General features: G+C 44.1%; 1 protein-coding gene across 6 annotated transcripts in view; it reads right to left on the reverse strand.

Annotated features, from left to right (window-relative positions):
- Positions 1-24,019, reverse strand: part of ZNF423 (zinc finger protein 423) — a 234,685-nt gene that overhangs the window by 1,387 nt on the left and 209,279 nt on the right. For all 6 annotated transcript variants that reach the window (XM_056360983.1, XM_056360984.1, XM_056360987.1 and 3 more), the window contains 2 exons: positions 22,364-22,495; positions 20,659-20,774 (listed from right to left, as the gene is read on the reverse strand). In XM_056360983.1, coding sequence (XP_056216958.1) covers positions 20,659-20,774; positions 22,364-22,495 — 248 coding nt within the window. Of the gene's footprint in view, positions 1-20,658; positions 20,775-22,363; positions 22,496-24,019 lie in introns of those variants that run through there.

Genomic DNA, 24,019 nt, shown 5'->3' on the forward strand with positions numbered 1-24,019 from the left:
CCAATAAATTGCGAAGCCAACCTTGAAGCGTATTTTTAGAGCAGTACCAATTCACCTACATTTTGTGTGCTAACTGAAACCCCAGTCCTATATATAAGCTCAGCTTTATTTGTATGATTATTCAACGATTTGAGCAACTGGAGATGTGCTTCATGGTAAGCTTTTCTTGAGCTGGGATCCCAGCATCCCCGAATATAAAAATTCATTTGCATTATTTCAAGCCTAGGCAATTTTACTAGTCTCCATCTGCCTAATAACAGAACTGGGTAAGCCCACCAGCTTGAAGAATAAGTTTTTAAACACACAATGAATTTTGAATCTAATTATTTATTTACAATGACAAAGCTTTAAAATAAAGTAAGATATTTTAACTTTTCATAAATCATCTGGTCCTTCTACACTATCCAGTTACATCTTGATCAGTAAAAAGAACGACCCTCCCCTTTATGCAGAGGCGACATCCCCCCGATGGAAACCCTGTGCGGAAGGAGCGGTGACCCCGTTTGCGGGCAGGAGCATTTCTGGACTGTGCACTCCCAAAACGTGACCACCAGGTGTCACAAGTGCTGCTGAGTTCCTAAAAAATGGCAAAAGTTCTCTGCGGTATTGTGGGGGGCGGCCTGGAGGAAACTCGGCACAACAAGGGCCGGGATTTAAGGTGCCAGGAGGGTACAGAGGCGGCCGAAGCACCGTAGCTGCCGCGCACGCAGAAGGAGCCCTTGTGAGATTAAATACAAGCAACTGGTGAAATTGCAAAATAACTGTACCTTGTTTAGCGTAACACTAGCCCTCTGAGCATTGCCCCAGTCGGTGTGACGCTAAATATCTCAGAATCAAAAATACAGAAGGACTGTGCAAAGACCTGGAAAGCTTATCAGCGGATAAAGCATCATCCTCAAATAACGTTAAGTGAATTGACAGTCGAAACTTCTTTGCTTTTAGACAATTTAACATCACCAAACATAAAATCCAATGGCTTTTTACTTTGCTATACATGCAAATTTTGCTGGCCTGAAGAAGGAATGACCTTTGCAGTGCTGGATGTTATTCTCTAATCAAATAATGACTGTATGGAAAAGGAGGGATGGAGCCCTATAAACACAACAGTAGCACTGACAAGAAGCTTGTCCGCTAAACCAAACTGGGAAAGCACGAAAATGTGAAAGAATACACCGGCCTCTCCTCTGCATTTTAACAATGGCCATTTCTTGTGCACTTCGTTACAGTTCTATTTTTAGGTCATCCTGAGCATCAATAAAAGAAGCGAAAGGTTCACCATCTTCAAATCGAAAGAAGGGTTATTCGTGGTAGACAAATCCATACTTATTTAGGCAGTGTCATTTAAAAGATAATGCACAATCAGCACTAGATGCATGACGCACAGTCTACAGTCAGGGAACATGATTTCAAACTTGCGTGGCTGCTGCATTGATTACACCAGGCAGGTCAATAAAGGAATGGTATGTGGCTCTAAATCTGATAATGAAGCTTTCATTGTGAGCCCTCCCTCCTCAAACACAGGTTAGTAATATATTCTGAACGCTCCTAATACAATGAATATACTGGGTTTGTGAGCAGAGTTCACGCAAAGAAAAAAATGCATTATACTCAAATCCTGCAGTCACTCAGAGCTGGGTCAAGTAGGAACTGAGAAACTAGCCACACCATGGGTCTAGCAGTTAAAAAACCCCAAACAAACCATAGATTTGTCATATGCAAATCTTGATTTTTATCTTAATGTCTTGGGAATATACCATTTATTCCCTTGGCATGCATTACTGGCAATCAATATGCTGACTAGTCCCTGGACCAAGCAGTTAATAAATAGAGCCACATTTCATACAGGACGTCACAGATGTATCTGTAATGCCCACGGACACAAGAGCCTGCGTGCACCAAAGCCTCCCCCTGCCTTTCAGAGAGCAGATCCTGCATGCCCAAGTGCTGGTGAACACCAGACCTCCAGGTTCCTGCATGTGCAGGTACCGTATAACCACCACTGGTGTGTATTCTGAAGACCCACAAAAGCCTACCCGTACCCTCTGCGACCAGTATAGGTTTCTCACCTATTAAAATGCATTTCAGACCACACAAACATGCTTTCCAAAAAAAGTCTGGCAACCTGTCTCCTATTACTAGCAACTGTCATGTCTTACCTTCTTGCTCCCTCTCCCTCTGCCCCGTGCGTGTGCAGCTTATTGCAGTTGTGCTTTGAGGATGTCAAAAAGCGTCCTACACGTTCAGTGCTTTTGTTTCCTCTCACAGGTATGTTTTGCATGTTTGACCCATGCTTTATCGAATAACTTTATCAGGCACTTCTGGGTGTGCCCACAAACAAAACGCCCCACGCTGACCAGACTTGCAGAGCAATTGAAAAATCAGTCAGTCCTGGCATTGGGAATGCCCTGCGCCTTAGCAGAAACAGCGTTCCCCCTGGGCTGTTCCAGGTGCCAGAAAGAAATCATCGAGGCCAGAAGGCAGCAATCATTTGAAACCTGTGATACTACAGGAACGCTTCTAAGGAATGCTTCCTAAGCCTAAGAAAACGTCACCCACCTTTCCAGCAGGAGGGTGGGCTGGCAGGAAACAGCTCAGGTGTGAATTTTCAAGTCTAGAAGTTATCGTTTAAAAAATTATCTGAATGGTGATTTCCAAAGGAAAACAGAGCAGCCACAAAAATGAAGCCTCTCCAGGCCTGCTTGTGTGTGCGTTTGCACATGCCTCCCTGCTCACAAAGCCATCCGTACACGTATGCATTTGGGGGCTGGCAGGAGGCAGGACATGGTTTGGAAGCTGAACAGTAAAAATGGTTCTTCACAGCTCCTGTTAGGCCCCCTGGTTTACACATGGCTCACAGCTGATACCCCACTGAATACATCATTCTGAGACATTATTGCAGCTGGAAAACTCTACAGCAGCACTAAGTCACCTGTCAAGATGAAGTAAGTCACAGCTTATTTATAGGACAAGGTTGGAAAATTTCTTCTTTTCTTATCTTAATAATCACGCAAACTGGATAGCAATCCCGTTAGCCACGTCAGTGGGAAAAATGCAACCACCCCGAGCCTCGGGGTTGTTGCAGTGTTTAAGTGGAAATTTTCTACTGGCTGCACAATCCCCAAAAGAACCGTTTGCAGAAGTGTCTGTGACCAAGGAACTGGGCGATGGGTTTTGCAGGAAGTAAAAAGATTTCAAAGAATGGCTGATTATTGTCCACGTAGATACTGATGGCTCTCCAGACCTTCCCTGGGGATAACCCCTGCCTGCCCTCCGGATGTGGATCAAGCCATTTGTGCAGGACATCTATAATGATTTTTTCTCTGTTTTTCTACATGCATTATTATGAAAACATGGGCATGACAATCTCCATTTTCAGAGCACTGTGTCGAGAAGGAAAGCATCAGGCTTGAAAGATGATCACTTAGAGCAGTTCAAAGAACTCTTACAAGCTATATAAAGATCGAGAGAAAAAACGCACACAAAAAAGCAGCACATGATGGAGCAAAGCTCCAAGCCAGGCAGTCAAGCTGGGAGTCTCCCACACTGCAATGACGTTCACTGCCAACAAGACACAGGTGTACTACACAGGAGCAGGTGAAAAAAATAAAACGCAACTGCGAGGGGTGTGATAATGGTTTGGGGCCATAATACATCCAGTCTATAGTGCCATTGTGCATCTGCTACGTATTTAGCTATTTTGTACCAGCCATTTAGAGGTATACTGTCTATGTGCATGAGCATATACACCTAACAGATCATATGTTATACAGAGTTTAAGAAACGGCACAACAGGGCTGGTGATGCCCACCACCCTCAAGTGAAATTCATAAGCCTTCTGCAGTGTTACATAAAGACTGGGACCCCGACGGAAGGTTACAAACCCTCTCTCTCCCCTTCCAATTCCCATTAAAATGAACAGAAAACATTCCTCAAATCATTTCCATAGGAATTACGGAGATAATAGATTCACATGACAAACAGCCGACGAGAAACCTAACTGGCAATTAGCCGTGGGGTGGCCCGTGCGGGCGAGCACGCTGCGTTTTTGGGCGAGGAAGCCCAGAGCACTGGCTGCTGGCACAGCTTGCGCCTCCCTGGCTGCCCCCGTGGCTCCGCGCCTGGGGCTGCCGTGGCACTGCAATCCCACCCAGCGCGAAAACGCCAGCCCTAGGCTGGGAACACCCACCCAGGGGTGCTGCATGAACACAGCTGCCTGATCTTGTGACACGGAAGGCAATTCCTATTAATCCTCATATTTTTCCCAACTTGCAGGGGGGGCCTCCAGACCCAGGCGAGGGCCCAGGTAGCTTCTCTCGCTGTCCCTCCCTGCCTCCCTGTCCAGGTTTCTGCCAGCCCTTCAGGCACCGTCCAGCTCCAAGCCCAGGGATCAGGGTCTCGGCTGGGGGCTCCTTGGGGCTGTGCCCCCTTCTCCCCATTCTCCTGCCTTTGCCCCTTACGGAGTGGGGCTGGGGGGAACAAGAGAAGCGCTCCCTCCACGGACTGTCAACGCACACAGCTTGCCAGACAAAAGCTAAACCTCAGATTCAGGCGCTGACTTGGAGCAAAAGTTCAAACCTCACATTTGAACATATATATGAAAAAAGACAAAACAAACCCTCCAAATTGCTACAAAACAGAAGCTAGAGTGTCTAAATATTTACGAAATACCATCTGCAGCATTCTTTTTTCAAACAATGTTTTGCATCTTTTGAATTCAAACCGGTCCAAAAATCTCTCGACTGTTATTCCTCATTATATATCCATAAGCACACACACGTATGTGCACAAGTACTATTTCTCTCTAACAGCAATCTATAAAGATGAAAATCTTTATGCCTTGACTTTATAAAGGGATTACTTTAGGCAGAGGACACAAGACGACCCTTGCTTTAGCCATTGGAGATTATGCTCTCTACAGAAAGCTGTGAGCCTTAAATTGGTGCTGCTCTAATCCTAAACTGGAGAGGCATTCAAGGGATGCCATGACCCAGAAGAGCAAGAGGAAAAAAATCTAAATTAAAAAAACAACCAACAAAACCCACGCTGAAAGGGGGGGTGGGGGGAGGGAGAGAGAAAGGGAGAAAAGGAGAATGAGCTTGTTTTACGATAAACCTACTTATTTTTATTTTTAATTTCTGGTTGCTACTTTCCCTTTGATATCAGACTAAAGAAAAATCACCTTTGCACCCCCTTGCAGTTTGTATGTGCTTATTTTTAGAACTGTTTGACAATTATCCAAGGGTCTAAGACTAACAGATGGCCTGTCTTAAAGCCTCATATGTTCACTAGTTTGCACTTCTGACAAACAGTAAATGTACTCAAGAGTGTGCCATAAACAGGGCTGAATGAATACTCAGAACACAATTTAGTTAATACACTTCATTAAAACTGATAGTGGTAACCAATGTTTCCCATAAAACCAGGTGTTAATTGCCCTTCCAGTTGTTTCAGGTAGCTTTTACCCAGTGACATTTATCTGTTTAGATCATGGTTTTTCAGGAAATACAGTATTACTTCTTTCCTTTCCCCTGGTATTTCACCCACTACATAAAATGCTTGTAACAAGTGAACTTCAAGTTATCATGGTACTCAATAAAAAAAAAAATATGTCAGGCAAGACAGGTTCACATGTCCCTTCTTTATTTGAAGAATCCCTTGAAATGGAGGTAGAGGCAAACGAAAGGTGACACATCCTTTGTGAAAGGAATCGGCTGCCTGTGTTACTGCTTCCTTCATCTCTCAGCATCTGATAACTTGCCATGTGTCAGTCAGTCCCCGTATCAGCACACTTTGAGACGGCACTTCAACAAATGCAGTTAGGAAGCTGTCCTTTACAAGTTATTGAACCAAGAAAAAAAAAATAAAAAATCACTTTGAGTGTCTAAGAAAATACACCTGGAGGTTTGGTGTCTGACGCTTGCACATACGTGATTACTCTGGGGCCAAACGCACCTTCCACTGGTACCGGGACGCAGAAACACTCGTCTGTGCCAGGAACGAGCTGGCCCTGGCACCCCCGGGGTTTCCACACCTGCTGGGGAGGTTGGGCAGCCCCCCTCAGTGCATGCTCACCAGGGGGACACCCCAAGGCACCCCCAGAAACCTGCCAGGCTCCTCCAGTGACTTGGAACTTCATCCAGAGTCCGGCAGGAAGATTCAGAACTCGTAAAATATTTACGGGGGGAAAAAAGCTGCTCCACATGTGACCGCCTAAATTCTCTCTGCTTGGATTTTACAGGTCTCTTTCTGTGGTTGGCATGTTTCTCTACTGACATGCAACTGCCCAGGCACTGGTCTGTAAAGCCCCGGCAGCCCCCGAGGCACCCCCTGCCCCGCTGCCTGCCTTTGTTCTGCACGCCGGGGGCTGCGTGCTCTGCTGCCACGCGGCAGCGTCCCAGCAACATACTTGCTCGGTTTTATCTCTATATTTACACCGCTTCTGTTTATTTTAATCTATTCTTGAATTTTGATAGGCATTTCTGTGTTATTCTAGGTTTGAAAAATTACTTTTTTATACAAAGACCTTCTTAGAGTTATTTTTCCCAGCACCAGCCTTTTCTCACACCAGCTAAGGATTTTTTAGGTGATTTATGAATTTAATTTCCCTTCTAATTCAGGTTGTTTAGTCCTAATCAGACTCTGACAACTCACCTAAGACGCTTTCCCCTTTCCACTTCAGACTAATAATTCTGTATCATCAGTCTTCTAGACCTGCCATATCTTCCTATTCTTCTCTAAAAACTCAAAATAAACCAAGGTGAGCCTATTACAAGTGAACTCCAAATGCCAGCCTCAGCCTGGCATAGTCTCTTCTATTTGATTAAATGCCTCACCAGAAAGTCTATACGCTTCTTCCAAGAACACTGGGTAAAATGCTGAAGCACAAAAGCAAACTGAAGCCTTTGGGAAAATCTCCTTACCATGGCACTTTGGAAATAAAACCCACAGGAGAATACATTATTAAGAGATAACCGGAGTCTTCTGTTAGAGAAACTAGCCGTAAACACACCATGATTCACTGAGGCACCCAATGAAACCAGGGAGCTAATAATACCTGTCCAGAGGGACTGCACGCTCCTGAGAATTTCACTCAGAAATGCAAATTTATGAGCGTCCTTGTGACTTGCAGTCTACAGTATGCCACGTACAAGATCAAAATAAGCTGAGAGAAGAACCTTACACCTCCTAAATGCAAAGGGAGAGGGACAAATGTAATTACCGTTGTCAGAAGTGCATAAAACCAGAATATTTTTAGAATTCCTCCACTCCTCCCTCAGCCCCACCATTTCTCCCTGACTGGATCCCAGAGCCATTGCTAATCCCGAGAGCAGGGAAGAGCTTGCAGGATCCCGGCACGCCACTCAGCCACCAACACCTGGTGCTCTAACCTCGGCTTGATCAGCCTGTGTTTTTCTGGCGAGCTGGTCCCACAGGCGCCCCGGTGCTCACGGCCCCCGCCACCCCCGCGCCCCACGGACGTGGTCACCCACCCGGCGTGCTGCAGCTTGCATGCCCTTTGCCCGAGTTCAGAGTAACCCTCCAAAGCCATCCTAGCGAATGCAAACACCTCACTTCCAGTCCGTTTTCAAATCTAAGCCACACACCGATCGGAGAAAGCATCTACTGCCCACAGGGACCCCCCTTTGCCTGTGCTACACCGAAATCTTCAATGCACGGCGCAGTGCTGACCTGTTTTTATCTACTTATTGGTCCTGCTCAGGGAAGCAATGATGTTTTGAAATAATTTCCAGGAGGAAAACCATTTTCCAGGAATCCTTAGATACTCCTCTCAAAAGCATAACTTGTTGATTTATTTGAAGCCTATCTGAAGCGTATCTCATTAACCCCTCCTTGATCCAAGTTAAATCACATTGCAGAAGCCAGTTAATTGTTCATTTACGTGAGGGCTGGCATCATCATTATGGGACCCTTTGTGACTCTTCTGTAAACACTAAATGATTTCCTGATTAGGTCTTTATTATATGACCAGGACAGCATCCTCTCACACTCCTTTTCTTAAAAAATACTTAGAGCAAAAGGGAAACACTTTACACAGTACCTTCAGCAGTCACCCGACAAAATGCACAGACAAAAGCTTCAATAAGTGACCATTTCCATGGGGCTATAACCCAACAGAAGCCAGGAAATTCAAAGTTGAACCTAAAACTGGCTCCTTAACTTGCTCTGCTGTTCTTCAGTACGGCAAGGGTCACTGAACACCATCTGATTTTTTGTAGGTTTTTTCTTCTGCACCAGTTAGGTATTTCTCTCGGTAAGGTCCAGGTGCAAAACAGTTTAAGCCTTACCTGGGAATTTCAATGCAAACATTAACAGGGGCACATCTTGCACTCTTCACTTAGGCAACATCCTTCATGGAATGATGGGAGCGGCAGCTGAACCAGGTTCCTTGGACCAAACAAGCAAGTGTGGACAGCTGGACTGCATGCGAGCAGCACCCATCCACAGCCAGGCTACAGCACATCACAGTCCTTCCATCAGTAATTCTTTTAAAATGCAGCAACTAAAGTATGATCCCCTCTAATGGAATACTGATCTGAGAAATTGTATTGCCTTGTGTTATGGATACATTTTTCTTAAAGGCAGATAAATATTCCTGGCACGTGGCACCCACATACTGCTCGGGCTGACAAAATGGCTGGCCAGTGACCTGTTGCCTTGGACTTAATGGCTGTTATTGCTGGTTTCTAATTTCAAAAGGGGCATAAAAATCCTCCAATGCAAGTCTTTCTGCTATAAAATAGCAAGGCCACAGTTACAGAAGTACTTTATATGCTTCCCCATTAGTGTACATGCCACCAGCAGAGCAGAAATCTGCAGACAGGATTGTGCTCAGCCCACTGCCCACTGCCTTGAGGAATTAACCCCAGAGGAGCTACCAGTGTGAAGGAGCCAAGCAGCGTTTGTTCCCATAAGTAAAAGAGGGGCCAAAATATCACCAATATGAGCCATCTCCTCCAAGACATCACAAGCCAAAATAGCGAGGCAACATTGCTGCGGGGTGTGTGTGCGCGAAACAACTGTTAAAAAATGGGATTTTCCAGCCAGTGCTACTCCATTACAACAGTGTCGCTGGTCTTGGGAAAATCTGCCTTCCGAACAGCGAGAGGCTGCATTTTAAACAATTGTGATTTCATGCAAAGACTAAGAGCATGTGTCGGCCCCAAAGGAGGACGAATTTTTCAGAAGTAAGTATGTTCTACACCTCCTCTTTACTCCTTTTGGAGAGACAGTAATGTAATGCACTGATGACAGATACGCTATATGCAGTCAAACCTCAATGCCCATGGCAATTTATTCAGGTTTAACTGTGCAACAGAAACAAATGAGGAGGCTCGGTGGTCAGGCAGGAGCTCTCCCTCAGGGCTGGCACGGTGCGGGCGGTGCTTTGGCCATTTCTGCACGGTGCAAAGCCAAGGCAATTTGGTTCTGTGGACGTGCTCTGTGTGGAGGTGACCTCAGGGTGTCCATACCGCCTGCCCAGGACATGGCACAGAAGACACACAAGACACTCTGCAACGAATCAGCTCAAGCACGGCTGACTTGCTAAGCTCAGGACTGCTTGCTTCAAATCTGGGCTGGCTCATGCAGAGTTGGGGTGACGGAGCCTCACTGAACCCAAGCTGACCTTACACAAAGCCATGAGCTGTTTCTGCACTGATCCCATCAGCACGTAGGGTCTTACCTCTATCATCTGGATTTTTCCAGCAAAGCCCCATCACCTCACTAAGGATACACAGTTTAGTATCTTGTAAGTTATTCTTTTAACATGAAATGTGGAGAATGAAGAGAGCAATAACAATCCATCCATTAGCAGTTACTGCAGAAGCTGGGTCACTGCACATGCACCCCCAGCCCGTGCACCAAACACTTCCCATCCCATTTCTTTTTTTAACATAAGCAGAAACCACAGAACAGGTACAATCTGAAAACAAGTTGTATAGTTGTATTCTAAATTATTTTACCTTTCTTCCTTTCCCCTCTGGTCAAAGGGAGCTTTAAAACTACTCTCAAAACATGATGTCAAAGCAGAGTATTAATTAAGAAAACATCATCTGACTGAATATACTTCTCTGAAAGCAACCTCAGAAAGAGTGAGCGGCAAGGTTATTCCAGGGCTGTTTTCAGGTCCCTGAAAATAGGCTGGGCTGAAAATACTGACAACCTTCCTGATGAGCACGGAGGTGCAGGCAATGACAGCCCTATGCACAAGCGCAGGTGAAGGAAGGGAAGCTACCAGCAGATTTTTGAACTGTTCCTTCTCCTTTTGTTCTTATCAGGCCCCATTTTTTTTCCTGACTACTCATCACGCTTGCTCCATGTATCTGACCTCACAGAGCAATAACAGGTAAGGCAGTGAAGAATTAGCAAGAGTGTCTCTCGTGCTCTTTAAAGCCACCCTAGGAAAACTGGCCCTTGGGATCAGGCCACAGGGCAGGACCCCTGTCCTCAGCTTGCTCCAGCAGCCGGGGCTGACACCACTGCTCTGGCTGCCTTTCACTGACCGACGGCATAAACCCTAGGATTACACCCTAAATCTCTTACTCAGCAAATCAGAAGTATACCCACAGCCTTTAAAATTTCTTCATGAAACTATTTTTCAAATTCCTTCTAACGGTAAAAGTGATGGGGGCTCTGCCAGCACCACAGCAGTAGGCAACGGCAGTGCAGTATCACTCCAGGATTTCCTGTCTGGAATTTAGGCTTCACGTCTGAAATACAACACACACACCACATTTGTATGACTGAAGAAACACAAGACGCTTGCCACACATTTATTATCTTCCTGGGGAAATGATATAGAGGACAAAAGAGACTATATTTACTCCCTCCCCAGCTGCTTTTACAATCTAATAATTTATTTCTCCTGGACATAAATTTCAGATTTAAACGAAATCCCCGAAACCTAAAGATGCCACATGGTAGAGGCTAGGGCAGTATTTCTTTCTGTTTTGGAGGTGGAGTGCTTAATGCATTGCTCTGTTAACCAGTAGCCTTAAATTTCAGGGTGGGGGGAAGAGACAAGAAATTAGGACTGTGGCACACCCTAGATGCAGATACAGGCGACTGTGATTACTACCTTCATACACAGAGTTAAAAATATCTGGTTATTGAAAATTATTTTCTCATTCCATGGGGGTTTATCTGGGTTTAGGCTGAGATGTTTATTTTTTTCTGCAGCAGCCGTACTGGGGGATTCTTCTACAAGATTTTCCTTACACAGGAGCTATATATCATTCACATTTCTGAAAACTGAGGCCCTTTCTATCATGCAAGAAATCCTTGCAATTAGAAACAACCATATCATCTTTCAGAAAAATAAAACAGATAAAGTACATCTCCAAATTCTTCTAGTCAGCAGCTAAGATACCAGTGCTCTTAAGGCAAATGTAGAAATGCAAGGTATAAATTCACGTTAACTGTTACAAATATTTCCATCTGTTCACAGACTAACTAGTGACTGAAACTGATGAATCCACTGAAATGTAATTTTCAAGCTCACTAGCGTCTGTTCTCTTCTAGTAATAAAGTAAATGCTTTTCAATAACTGTGCTGCTTTTGAATGCCAATTTCTATTTAAGTAGGTTCAGGTTCTCTCTCTCTCTCAAAAAAAAAATTAAAATAGCAAATGCCTTTTCTTTCCAAAGGTCAAACTAAGCTTTTAAAGAACAAGCAACGTTTCAGCAAGGCAGAGAGGACAAAACTCCTATCAGATAAATGGGCTGTGTAATGATTGAGAACCACGGCTGCCTCAGGTTTCCTGAATGGGCTGTAGGATAGAATTTGGCACAAACAGTCTGATGTTGAAGCTTATATCTCTTTTACTGCAGACAAGAAATTCACCAAAATATATAAATAATGAATGTGGCTGGGCATCTCTGCTGGTACTACTGCTGGTTCTGCAAGATACAGGAGCAGAAACATACACTGCTCCATGTTTTTGTTATTAGTGAATCCTTGTTCTCCAACAATAAACACAGAATATTTTATCTGAAATGGCTTCTGCAGCACATACAGTATAAGTTTCAGCTCTCTAAAAAGTGCCAGCAAATTGCAGAAAGATAAGTTACAAAGACGTACCTAATTTGCTGTGATGAATTGTGTGCATGCTTCAGTGATCAAAACTGCAGCTGAGACCTATTATATTTAATGATCTAGACATTTCTTGTGAAAACACTCAGGCATATACCGTTATGTCTGGACAAGCATCCCCCTTTTGCTCTAGCAGCAAGCAAATGAAGAGACAGAACTTTTAAAAGGATGCTGTACACCACCTTCGATGAGCTCTTTAAAACAGAGGCTGATCAAGCTCCGCTGTTTTCCTTAAATAATGCTTACGCTCTGCCCTTTCCAGTGCAGTATCCCTCTTCCTTTGAAAAATGAAGTCAGTTCCTCTGCATGCTAGCGACACTTACAGGAAGAAAAGGAGCTAATCCTTTTTTTTTCTGTGCTCAGACCCCAAACTACCTTCCACAGCAGCCACTATAGCAGCAGCAGATCAAAGGGGCTGTATTAGGGATCTCTTCCCACCAGCAAAGAAAAATTGTGACAAGACTTTTTGGAGAGAAAACAAACCAAAACAAATTATTTGCCTGAATATTACACGAAGATTCTGTTTCTATTTTAAGGACTGCTTAGAAAGGCATGTGCTATCAAGCCTGGTAGGGCCAAGCGGTGGTATCAGGTCTGCTGTCCCTGAGGACACTGTCCCCGCACAGCCAGCCGTGCCAGTGGCCACACTCCCGGACTTACAGCTTATGGCCCCTTTGCTCTGTGGTTCTAGGCAGAGCAGCAGGAAAAGGGGCTTCCTACCGCCTTCCTATGGGGACAGCAATTTCACCCTGCGAACAGCTGAAGGACTTCCGAATAAAAGGTCAGAAGCTTCCAGGACTGGCTCCACCAAAATTTTCCTGCATGGATCTGGGTATATTGTTCAACCTTTGCCTTTGCAAATGTATAAAACAGGAAAAAAACAACCTCAGAAAAAGTGCTGGTAAACTTCAGTCATGGATGGTTATAGAAACCACAGAGATCTGCAGAGAGAAGCCACAAAGAATATTCCTGCTACCACACATTCAAAAGCTCATTTTCTTCCTCCCTGGTCAGTTTGAACCTTTCTGTCAGTCACTGTTCAACAAAACGTGTGTGTTTGACACCAGAAATAAGGATTTCAAAGTGCTATTTCATTCACCTGAGGAACTGCTAAATACTATCACAGTAGTAATTTGTGATAGTGTGGTAAAGAATGAAGAAAAGGTATTTGTTAATTGTTGACATAACAAAATTAATTTTCCGTCCCTAAACTTTTTCTCATCTCTCCTGTGAGCTCTGATGCAATGTTACTGACTGGCACTGCTGAAATGCCAACTTGCATTTCTCATCCTTAATTTCTCTCTAAATGTCATTAGTAATTGTTATTGCCAGACCAGAGAGTGCAATCTGGTCTTTCCGAAAGAAAATCCATTTCTCATTTCTTCTCCTGTGCTTCCTCCTTTTGGTCAAGGATGGATGTTAAACACAGCCCATGCGCTCTGCTTCCAAGAAGATAGGAATACATTAATGTATCTGGAAGTAAAACATTCCTGCTTTATTTATTTACGTACAGTATGCCTGGATCTTTATGAATAACAAGATCATATATTCAGAAGGATCTTTAAAGCACATCTTCCGAAAACAGTTACCAGTCCTGATTGAATAAAGCTAACTAGTAGGGGAAAGAAACATGCTTTCATCTGTGCAGAGACTCCTCTCTGGATGCTTCCATAAATTACTCTTTTTGGTGGGCAACAATGTTGCCAAATTTAAAAGCATATTACATGCTTTTTCTCTGTTTTTGTCACATAGAAAAAAAACCTCTTCAGTGAGATGTGTAAACTGGTCCAGCTTTGGTTTGGATTAATGTATTGCCCTCATTTACCCACGCAAGTAAAAAGGGTTTCCACCACCAAGAGGGGAGGTGAGCTTAGACATCTGCGTGCAAACAAAAACCTGCAAGTATAAAAAGCTGGCTGCTTGCGTATCACTACATACTGTGCCAGCACTTTGTATAGTTATGTGCGGCTCCTACAAAATTTGGTCTCCAGTATTTAGAGGAGAGTAGTACCTTGGCACTTGGAGGCAAATTTAGGAGGCACTCTTGTGTCATGTCAGACCTTTACCTGGATTCCCCACAATCAGCACATCTTACATTTGCGTGCCTGCATTACGTTTTGTAATGTATATGAAGTAATTAGTTCAAAGCTAGGCTGCATTTCCATATCCATTAACTAAAGGCATCTTATCTCAGAATAAATAGACATTTGGACATTTCCAGCCAGGAATTGTGCTTTCAATAAACACAATTGATGCATATACATTGTCTCTTGGCAGCTTACACTCCTGCCCATCTGTTGGGATGGCATGGTGCCTACGCAAAAGTTGGTTGGACCCTTGCCCTAGGGCATAGATGACAGGCAACGACGGGTTTAGCTGGGCAGCCTGAGCACCGGATCCAAGTGCCATCTCTGCTGTAGGAAGCCCCTTCTGTGTGCCAGCGCTGCCACATTGGAACGACATGCCTCCTTACACTTGATCACACATGTTGACACTTGGGTGCGCTTAAGTGCATTAATGACTGAAACGATGCCTTTCACCTGGCTCCCTTCTTTTTTTTTTCCCCCTGCTCTGCATCGCTGCTGGGTTTTCTGCACATGTTAATGTGAAGTTACATTCACTTTGTTAGCCAGGGCCAGCCACAGAATAGTGCTAATGGTGTAAAAAGTGAAGGAGGGTCTTTTGTTATGGGACACGCTACTCCAGTGCCAGACATTTCCAAGCTTTATCTCAGGTGAAACTTTGCAGACGCGAGAGATCTTTCTGCACCTCACTAAAGAGACCTCAGGGATGATAAAGATGCAGCAACGTATTGATCAGAGGCATCTTTCCAAATGAAACCGCTACACCTCGTCACTACATCAAACACAGGGCAAGGCGAGATTTCTGCACCATCCTTTGTTTCCACAGAAGTGGCCACACAAAGAGGCCACGCGCTCTGGATTAGGTGGCTGCTCCAACAGCACCCCCAGCCTCAGATGCAGGAAACACCACCCCATTTTGTGCTAGGGAAGAAGGTGCTGACAAATCACACAGAGGTGCACAAGCATGAGCAGCCCCTTCTTACATACAGCATTAACCTCCGCGCATGTCAGGGCCAGGAAACCTCCAGCATCACCCGCACAGAACCTCAACCGCAGCCGCTGCACAGCCCAGGACAGCCCTGCAGAGGCTGCCCTGGCTTTCTTAGCTTTTGTCCTTATGAGAGCCTGTTCCTAACCCCAAATTGTTAAACAGCCATATTATTCCTCCTCCCAACAAATTAAACATACATATTGAAAACTGGAGACCTAACAGGTAAAAACTCTTCCCCGCTGTGACAATAGATCAGAGGTAAAACTTGTGGTTTTGCAGTCCATAAAGCGTGTTCAGGCAGACAGACTCAACATGATGGGTATGTGCCTACAGCACTTTTAATTTTTAATTATTGTTAGTTATAATTATCTGACTGCGTCTGAATGAAACCCAGCAATATGGCTGGAATAGATTTTGGTATTCTTGTAATTTATTAGCTTTGTAACTACTAATAATTAAAATTTAACAATACTCCAAGCACCACAGCAACATTTTTTTAAGAAATGGTAGCCAAATCTGCTAAGATAACTGACTGGGTCATTTTTAGGATTTTAAAGGAGGACTAACACTAAAAAAAAAAAAAAAAAAAAAAAAAAAAGAGCCTATCAACAACTGAAACGCAAAGATATAAATTCTGTTTAAAAGAAAAAATGGCTTTTACTTGCAGAAAATTAATTCTACACATGATTTTGTGGGTGCTTCATATGAAAGAAAGAGCTCTTGGAAAAAGCTTGTGGTTTGTTTCCAGCACGAAGCTCCTGGTGTTTAACATCTAAGTCACACGTAAGTTCTGAAATACAGCAAAAGTTACGTTACATGAAAGCACTGCCTTGAGATAAGAGCCACATTTCAGGTCCCATTTGTCCTGCCATCCACACACTCCCCCAGGGAAAAATATTTTCTGCAACTTCGTCAAAATACCACAGATTTGCTTTTCTCTCACTGATTGTGTGGATACCACAGCCCAGAAGCACTGAGATATTTCAGTGTTGCAAGCGCATAGGGCTGTTTGGAAGAAAAATTTTACTTCTAGTTAGGTAAGCTTTCTTGTACCCCCAGGAAGCAGGTAAAGCCCATTTTTCAAGTAGAAGCTGGTGACAATAACCCCTAAAAGATTTTCAATAGCTGGGTACAGACCCAACATTGCTTATGTCTATATTCAGCGCTCTGACCATTGGTGGTGAACTGAGCCCTTAGATGCAGCCCAGTAGACTTGCCTGGGTACAGGCAGGTCACGTAAAACCCAAGAGGCTCTCGTTCTCCCCATGTGCTTCAGGGGACACTGTTGTACCCCGATGGCCCCAAGGACCACTGGCGTGAGCAGGCTGGAGATGTTGCTCCTCATTGCGCCGCTCCCAGGGCACAGAGCAGCATCGTAACATCCCCCATCAGGCCCCATCAGACCATGTGGTGCCCTGCTGCGGTGCCCCCCTCACCCGGGCAGGATGCAGCCCTCTACAGGAGACATATCTAACATCGAGCTGACATTAAAAGCAGACTTAAAGGAAAACCTGCTTAGGGCTTGATCTGCTGTAATCAGCGGAAAGAATCCCAAGGACTTTGATGTGGACCAAATCAAGCCCCTGGAGGACGTTCATGGCAAATCATTATTAATATAATGAGTGCAATTTCTCTGCAGCAGCTCATGCCTGTTTATGGATATATGAAAATTGCCAGCTTTTCACATAAAATAAAATGAGGGGGGAGACAGACCACAGTGTTAGCCAATGAGCCGTAGTAGCCACTCTCCTTTTGATATATGTCTGTTTAAAGAAACTGGGTGCTTAAAATGACAGCAAATTCCTCTGGTGAAGCTCTCTTAATTTAGTGGTTTGACATATCTCCAAATCTGAACAGAAAAGAAAGCCCTTTATTCATAGCAGGCAATAAAACACCTGAACACCTGTGCTAGGAAAGACCTGGCAGGTACCCTGCTCCCTCGGTACCTCGATTATTTGCGCATTGTTTATTATATCCCTTGCCTTAGTTTTCATCAATTGTAATCATTTAGGAGGAAACGGTATGATTAACAGTACACAAGCAAACAGCAGGAATTAATCCTTTAAATACAAATATTTCATTGGTTATATGATGGCTCCTTGGAAAAAGCAGTGTGGCAAAAGCATACATATGAAAACCCTCCTTAACTTTCCTCTGAAAATCACTGCTCAGTCACAATTTGCTTAATGTAATTCTCGCTAATTCTCGATGCAAGCAATTGAGGAGGTATCTTTCCCTGCTGTGAATCACACCACAAATAAAACTCTCAGCACCCATAATTTCTGACCCATCTTTGGTGTTGGCAGAGCTCCCTGCTATATTTTAAATAGTAAAGACCAAAATTTCAGGTGTCACAGAACTAGCTCATCTCCCCCGTCTCGGTGCCCTGCGTGCCGCTTTGACTCCAGCTGCCTGGGTGAAGCGGGCGTGCCAGCGGTGGCCGGCGGCTCCTGACATGGGTCCCAGAGCTGGCACTCTGTTTGAAAGGGCTCCTTCTGCCCTGCATGTGAGGAACCCCCCAAACCTCCACCTCTACGTTTGTTTCAGTGGGCAAGGTTTAGTAGGGGGGAAAGAAACGCTATAGCCTCTGTGTTCTACACGTTAGCTATAAATTTACTTTTTTCCAGGAGATTTTCATCATATTCAGAGCTGTCAATCTTACAAATTGAGGATGTGAAAAACACGGAGCTGCCAGCCCTTCCTCTTCTGCCCTAAGGGTATGTGGGGTTATCACACATACTGTTTCCTTTGTGTCTCATACTTAGCCTTAGCATGTTTTCCTTCCTTATTTCCATGAGATAATGGAAGCAGTTAAATAACATTCTGTTTTCTTATGGCAATATCATCAAGGTAACCTCACTGACTCATTGCTCCAGATTCACACCAGAAATTCCACTGTTTATAGAATGACTTCAGTTCCTCGGAGCTTTCTTAAGCTTTGGGTTTACGGCTCCATCAGATGGCGTAAACTTCAAAACATAAACCTATATTAAAATACAGCTGCTAGTTCAGAAGCGCAAAGAGGGTTTGATTGCTTCCAGCGTTACACTGCCGAAGCAGTATTTGCACTAACCACTAAAAGTACATTTACAGTGGCCACGTTTCTCATCACGTGGCACACACGTGCCCTTCTGCACTTACTTGGTGTTTACCCTAAGTGTTTAAAGAAACGTTCACAAATCAGCAGGGCTAATTCAAGCCACTGCATGACATCTCTAGAAGTTACCTTTTCCCTGTGCTGCCTGTCATTTTCCCCTCCCTCCTTTTCTGTAAGCACTCCACTCTGAATGTCTTGAAACAGTCAAATGTTCAATGTTTTAAAAAGTATTTTCCGTGGTTTCACTTAAAAAAATACACAGAAGTAAAACAAAGCGTAGGTTCAGATTTTGACACTAGTTATTTTACGCCAGTGGGAAAGCAAGATCAGAACTGAAAAGTCAAATTCATCAAGTAGAACCCCTTGATGGATGGTGATTTGCCCACATGAGAACAATTGCACCGTTAGGAGACTGAAAGGTTTATGCAGATTTAACCCTAACTAGCAGCTGAACAACAGGTTCACTAAAAATAATATTAAATCTTCATTACTCAACAAAAATATAACCAACGGTTGAGGAATTTAGAATAGGCAGCTTACACATCAGAAACTGATGAGATGAATGTGCCAAGGCAGACTGGTACAAAAGTCTTGAGCATTTCTAACCGATTTATACACACATTTTGTGTCCTCCTTGGCTCAGGTATTTGGATTAGTGAAATCCCTGGCATCAAGTAAACACACATTTCTGAGTCACTGCTGAAATAAAGACCAAAACTGTGCAGCTAAGTACTGAATTTTCATTCAGCCAACACCATTCAAAACTACTCGTGTAATTATTATGAGCACAGAAATTTTAAGTGCACACAAATCCTGCATAAAAACTGGAAAATTACAATCATAATTTATCTGATTAAAGCTGCTATTTGCAGCAATTTTGCAATGCACAACACTTCAGAACTGAAACACTATGTGATTAAAACTGTTAATTGCAAAAAACAGGCTGCTGTTAAGGCTATAATTTAACAGAGTTTGCTTTATTTGATCATCTGATTTTAAAGGTTAATGCAGTGACCTAGGAAGCCAGTATGCCCATTTTAATTGTGCTGGCATTTTGACCAAACACCACTTTAAAGGAAAAATGGGAGGATAAATCAGAACCAGCTTTGCAAACCACTGCTGCCTTCATAAAACGTTCATAGTGAGAACACACAAACCCCAAATCTGCTGACTTTATTAAAATATTAACAAGGTATAGTTAAAACTTTTGTACACTTATGCAAATCAGATTGCTAGAACAAGGGAAAGAAGAGATTCCCCTGGGAGAAAAAAAATAAAATCAACAAAGTGAAAAGATCAACCATCCTTCCACAGCATGACAGCACGACACAAGAGGCAGCAGCTTGGGAATTCAGCAAGATAAATAAAAACCCTCCAAAGTTTAAGTAAATCATGGTTTATAAAGCTAATAGATTTAGATGAGGCATACAGTACCATTCTATAAAAAGACTGCATTTGCTAGGGGACGGCAGCAGTATTTTGGTGGCTGTGCTACACAGGCAAGACATGTGTGAGGAGGACGCCTGGGTGGGCGCCTCCCTGCCAGCTCTTTAGGAAAGCAAGCTCTGGTGGTCCATCCCCCGCGAGGGATCAGGCACGCTCGCCATCGAGGTTTCAGCATCTGCATGGGTTTTGCACCAAAGGTACCAGTGCGATTTGAACCCCAGCCTCACCAGCACAGCTTAAGGCAGCCCCTGGGGCCAGGGACCCAAGAGAGCTGCAGTAGCATGCCCAGCTCAGGGTCCAGCCCCTCCAAAAGGCTTGCTGCCCCTGGGAACGGGTGCGGGCCGAGCACGGGCTTTGTAGAGGCTAATACTGCTGTGGCGGTGGCCCCCAGGCTGCCAGGGAAACGGGTACATAACGCCTGGTTTGCAGAACCTGCAGCTTATTGATGTGTTAGTGCCTTGGCGGAGCCTCTAATTAAGCGTGTTGAGCTGCACCCATGCTTTGCTCTCATACCTCGGTAGGAAAAATTCCTTTACTTGTGACTTAACAGTGAGGAAGGGGAGGGGGCAGCTCCCATTTGCTTAGTCTTTGTATGTTAATCAGTCCCTGAATTATTAATAGAGAAAAAGAAATTATTTACAAGGTGTTTGACGTAGACATGTCAGGATGTAGCAACACTACTGTCAAGAGAAATACTCATAAAGAATCATGATATCTGTCTTGTCTTATTTATTTATTTATTCCAGCCATGCTCAGAGACCCCTTTCTCCTGATAGCACCCAGGGAGGCAGGAGGAGACCGAGAGACTGTTTAAGGGCAGAAGAGGCCATACTGAGGGTATGCACCTTTTCTAAATGCTACACAAGGGTGACGGTTGCACAGAGAAATCGACAGCTTTAGCATTGCTTTTAGTCCTGTTGTAAACATACCTGAAGCTCTGTTTGAAAGAAGAACTTCTGTGGGCACTGGGAACAATCATAAATTTTATCTTCCTGCCCGTGGACTGCAAAGATGTGCTGCTGCAGTTTGTTTGCCTGTACAAAAACTGAAACGACATAGTACGATTAGTTGAGATTGCTTCATATAAAGCATCTTGTCTTGAACTACACTTTTACAATTGCAAAGACTCTGAAAAGTCCAAGGCTACCTGCCAGAGAAGTGCCGATACACTTGGTTCAGCAGAATTTCCTTACAAGTAGTCAATTTAGAGTCTCCAGGCTGACAGTCAGCTTACTTCTAACAGACTCTATATCCTGTATGGATTTTTGATATTTCACATAAAGCTAACGCTGTCCACAGGTAACTGGAAGAATTCAGTCGTCAGACCAAAGAAAGGACATCACCGCTTCTGCGGGTAGCTCTGGGCCCACGGCAGGTGCATCGGATGCATTTTTAATGCAGGACAACTGGGCCAGGAGAAGCCTTCATGGCTGGTCTGGAAGATGTGTGGCCCAGAATAACATTTCTCGCAGACACGTAAATCCGAAAGGGCAGGCTTGTCACAATTTTTAGACCTTTTAAATGGGTTGTTCATTCAGTATAAGAAAAAAGATTACGATTTAACATCACAAATATCACAGCATCTACATTATGATTTTGAATTGATAATTATTCTGACTTTATCAAGTGAAATTTGAAAGTGAAACATATGGAACCGCAGGCTTTAGCTGGTTAAAAATACATCTCGTTTAATTTTTGTCTCATTTTATATGAATAATCTTCAGTATGTGAAAATAGCTTCTTCAGTAGAATTAAACACGGGCACTCAGAGAGTCATTTTACAGCACATTTCAGGAAACGATAAATTAACGCCAAGCTCACACAAAAAGCAGGCTCTCAAATTGTGGGCCAAACCCTAAAGACTGTGGGTTCGCCCCACTTCCACCCAAGTTAAAGGAATCACAGGTGCTGCCGTGCCCCTCTACTGACAGCAGGTCCACAGTCACACCTCTTCCACCCTCATCTCTCAAGGAGTTTGGAAATGCAGATGTTAACTGCTGTTTTTTAAGAGTACAAAAGGCAGCCTTTAACATGCATCCTGCAGATCCTTTAAAAGCAAGATCACCCCAGACCATTTGCACCGATAAGACAGCTTAAAATGAACTACAGGGAAGGAATACCTAGCAGGCCCTGAGACAGAAGTTAGAAATGTGCCAGAAACCTGGGCTTCAAAAACCTCTGAGAGAGGAGCTGGCAAAACTATACAGTTGGACAATTTGCTCTTACCAAACCTTTACTTAAGTGAGCCTCACCTCTGTGAGTGGACTGTGAGCTACCTAGCCTTTAAGGGGTCCTTGCTCAGGTAAACACGGGCTTGCAAGAGCAGGTCCATCCCTTGCAAGTCCTGCACTTGGAAACGCATCGCGCCTTCGAGCCATGAGGTATAATTTAAAAGGCTTCGATTTGTGGGGGGTGATGCGGAGCTGCTGCATGCGTCAGTGCTGCCTGGTGTCAAACACCACAGTGCTGCTCTTCAGAGCGAGCCCCAGTTTCAGACAGGCGATATTTTGAACATTTCCAAGCACAGTATTTCTTTTTCCCAAGGAAAGGACTACAGTATTTTACAAATCCCCTGAGCGTTGTTTCTGGATCAAGCCATGCACGCTGAGGCTTGTCTTGGCCTCCCTGTCTTACCTGTGAAACAAACAGGGCATTTGAATGTGCCTCCCATCCCCTCAAAGCTGTGCTCAATCAGGTGACACAGGAGCTTTGCCGGAGAGTCAAACATCTGGTTACACAGCTTGCACTCATGATTGATGCCTTCCTCTGCAAGGTTCAAATGATACAACTTGTTAGTGACACAGCAGATTAGCGTCGGGGATGCAGCAGCAGTCGACGAGAAACACCCGTGCCGGCGCGCATGACTTCAAGGACCCGCAGACATCGCTGCGGCTCCAGCCTCGCCAGCCTCGCTGCTTGTGCGGGGCGTGTGGGTGTCCAGCCCCCCGTCGCATTTTGGGGCGTTGATTTTCAGCTGTGATGAAAGCAGCACTGCCATGAACATGTCGGGGACCCACGTGCCTGCTCCCAGGCTCGTGACAACGCTGCACCGCTCCACCTCGCATCCTACCACAAAGGAAGCGCATCCCTGCTCTGGGTATAGATTATTAAATAGTCAAACAGCATTTAAAATTAATTTAACAGGGTGAATTCAACCAACAACGCTGAAAGCAGGCTGAAATGCTGTCTTCACATCAGCCTACGCTGCAAACATATGGGAGAGGAAGAAACCGTAGGAGAATAGCAGGAGTCCAGGGAAGAGTTTCAGCCTTGATTCTACACCCCTTGTTTTTTTCCCCAAGGTGAAGAGAGAGCATTGGAGGTATTTAAATGTCATTTGAAAGTGTAATGTCCATGTCATAGATCTTAAGCATTGAATACACGGGGCCCATTTTAAAAGTCCCTATATTCTAGCTGAACTCATAGAGAAATAACAATAATTATTACTATTGTTTCAAGCCTACCACTTTTTAAAGATGACCTGTTTCTCTGTTTACTGAGCTTTGTGGTTCTGGGTGCAGCTGAGCCTTTTTTTGAGGTACTGAAGCCATATTAAAACAATTTTGACACATAAAACAATCCTTTGGTTTTCTTGAAGGAGAGAGTTGTAGAAATCTAGACAATACAACATACAGTTTATATAAATCAGAAAACAACTAAAATTTAATAAAAACTTGTGGATGGTTCTGTAAATACGTCCCGAAAACATGTCCCTCCTTCACTGTGGCAGCACATGAACTTCTCATGAAAACATATTTTTAAAAGCTAAAGAAATTCTGTCTTTTGATGTACACAGCTTTATTTTTGTATCTTCAAATATCACTGACTTCAATTTTTAGTTCCAAGATAGCGAAGAAGTGACTACGATAGACCATGGACTAATCTCTTGCCAGATGCATTGGATCTTGTGAATCATGCAAGCCTTCAGAATCAGGTCTTTACTTATAATTGCTTTAAATTAGCTTTTCATATCTTTAAAGGGGCCAGAGGGACATTTTTGGTTTCTGTAAGGCCTTTGGTACTCTCAGGATCCCAAAGCCCTTTCACAAGGTGGGGAGTCAGGTGCCAGGGCAGGCAAACAGCAGGGCTCTGCGCGTGGGATGCCGGGCACAGCCTGTGCCCAGGCGCACGGTGGCTCTCGCACATTGGCACCTTGGCACGTTTGTGGCTAGAGGCAATTCCCAGCACACACGGACCTTGGAGGGCCCTCCGCGTAGTGTGAAAAATGACAACAATTTTAAAAAAATAAAATCTCCACACAAGCGCCTTGTGCGCCAGCATGTGCCGGCG

Source organism: Falco biarmicus, chromosome 15 (genome assembly GCF_023638135.1).
Source record: "Falco biarmicus isolate bFalBia1 chromosome 15, bFalBia1.pri, whole genome shotgun sequence".
Lineage (NCBI taxonomy): Eukaryota > Metazoa > Chordata > Aves > Falconiformes > Falconidae > Falco > Falco biarmicus.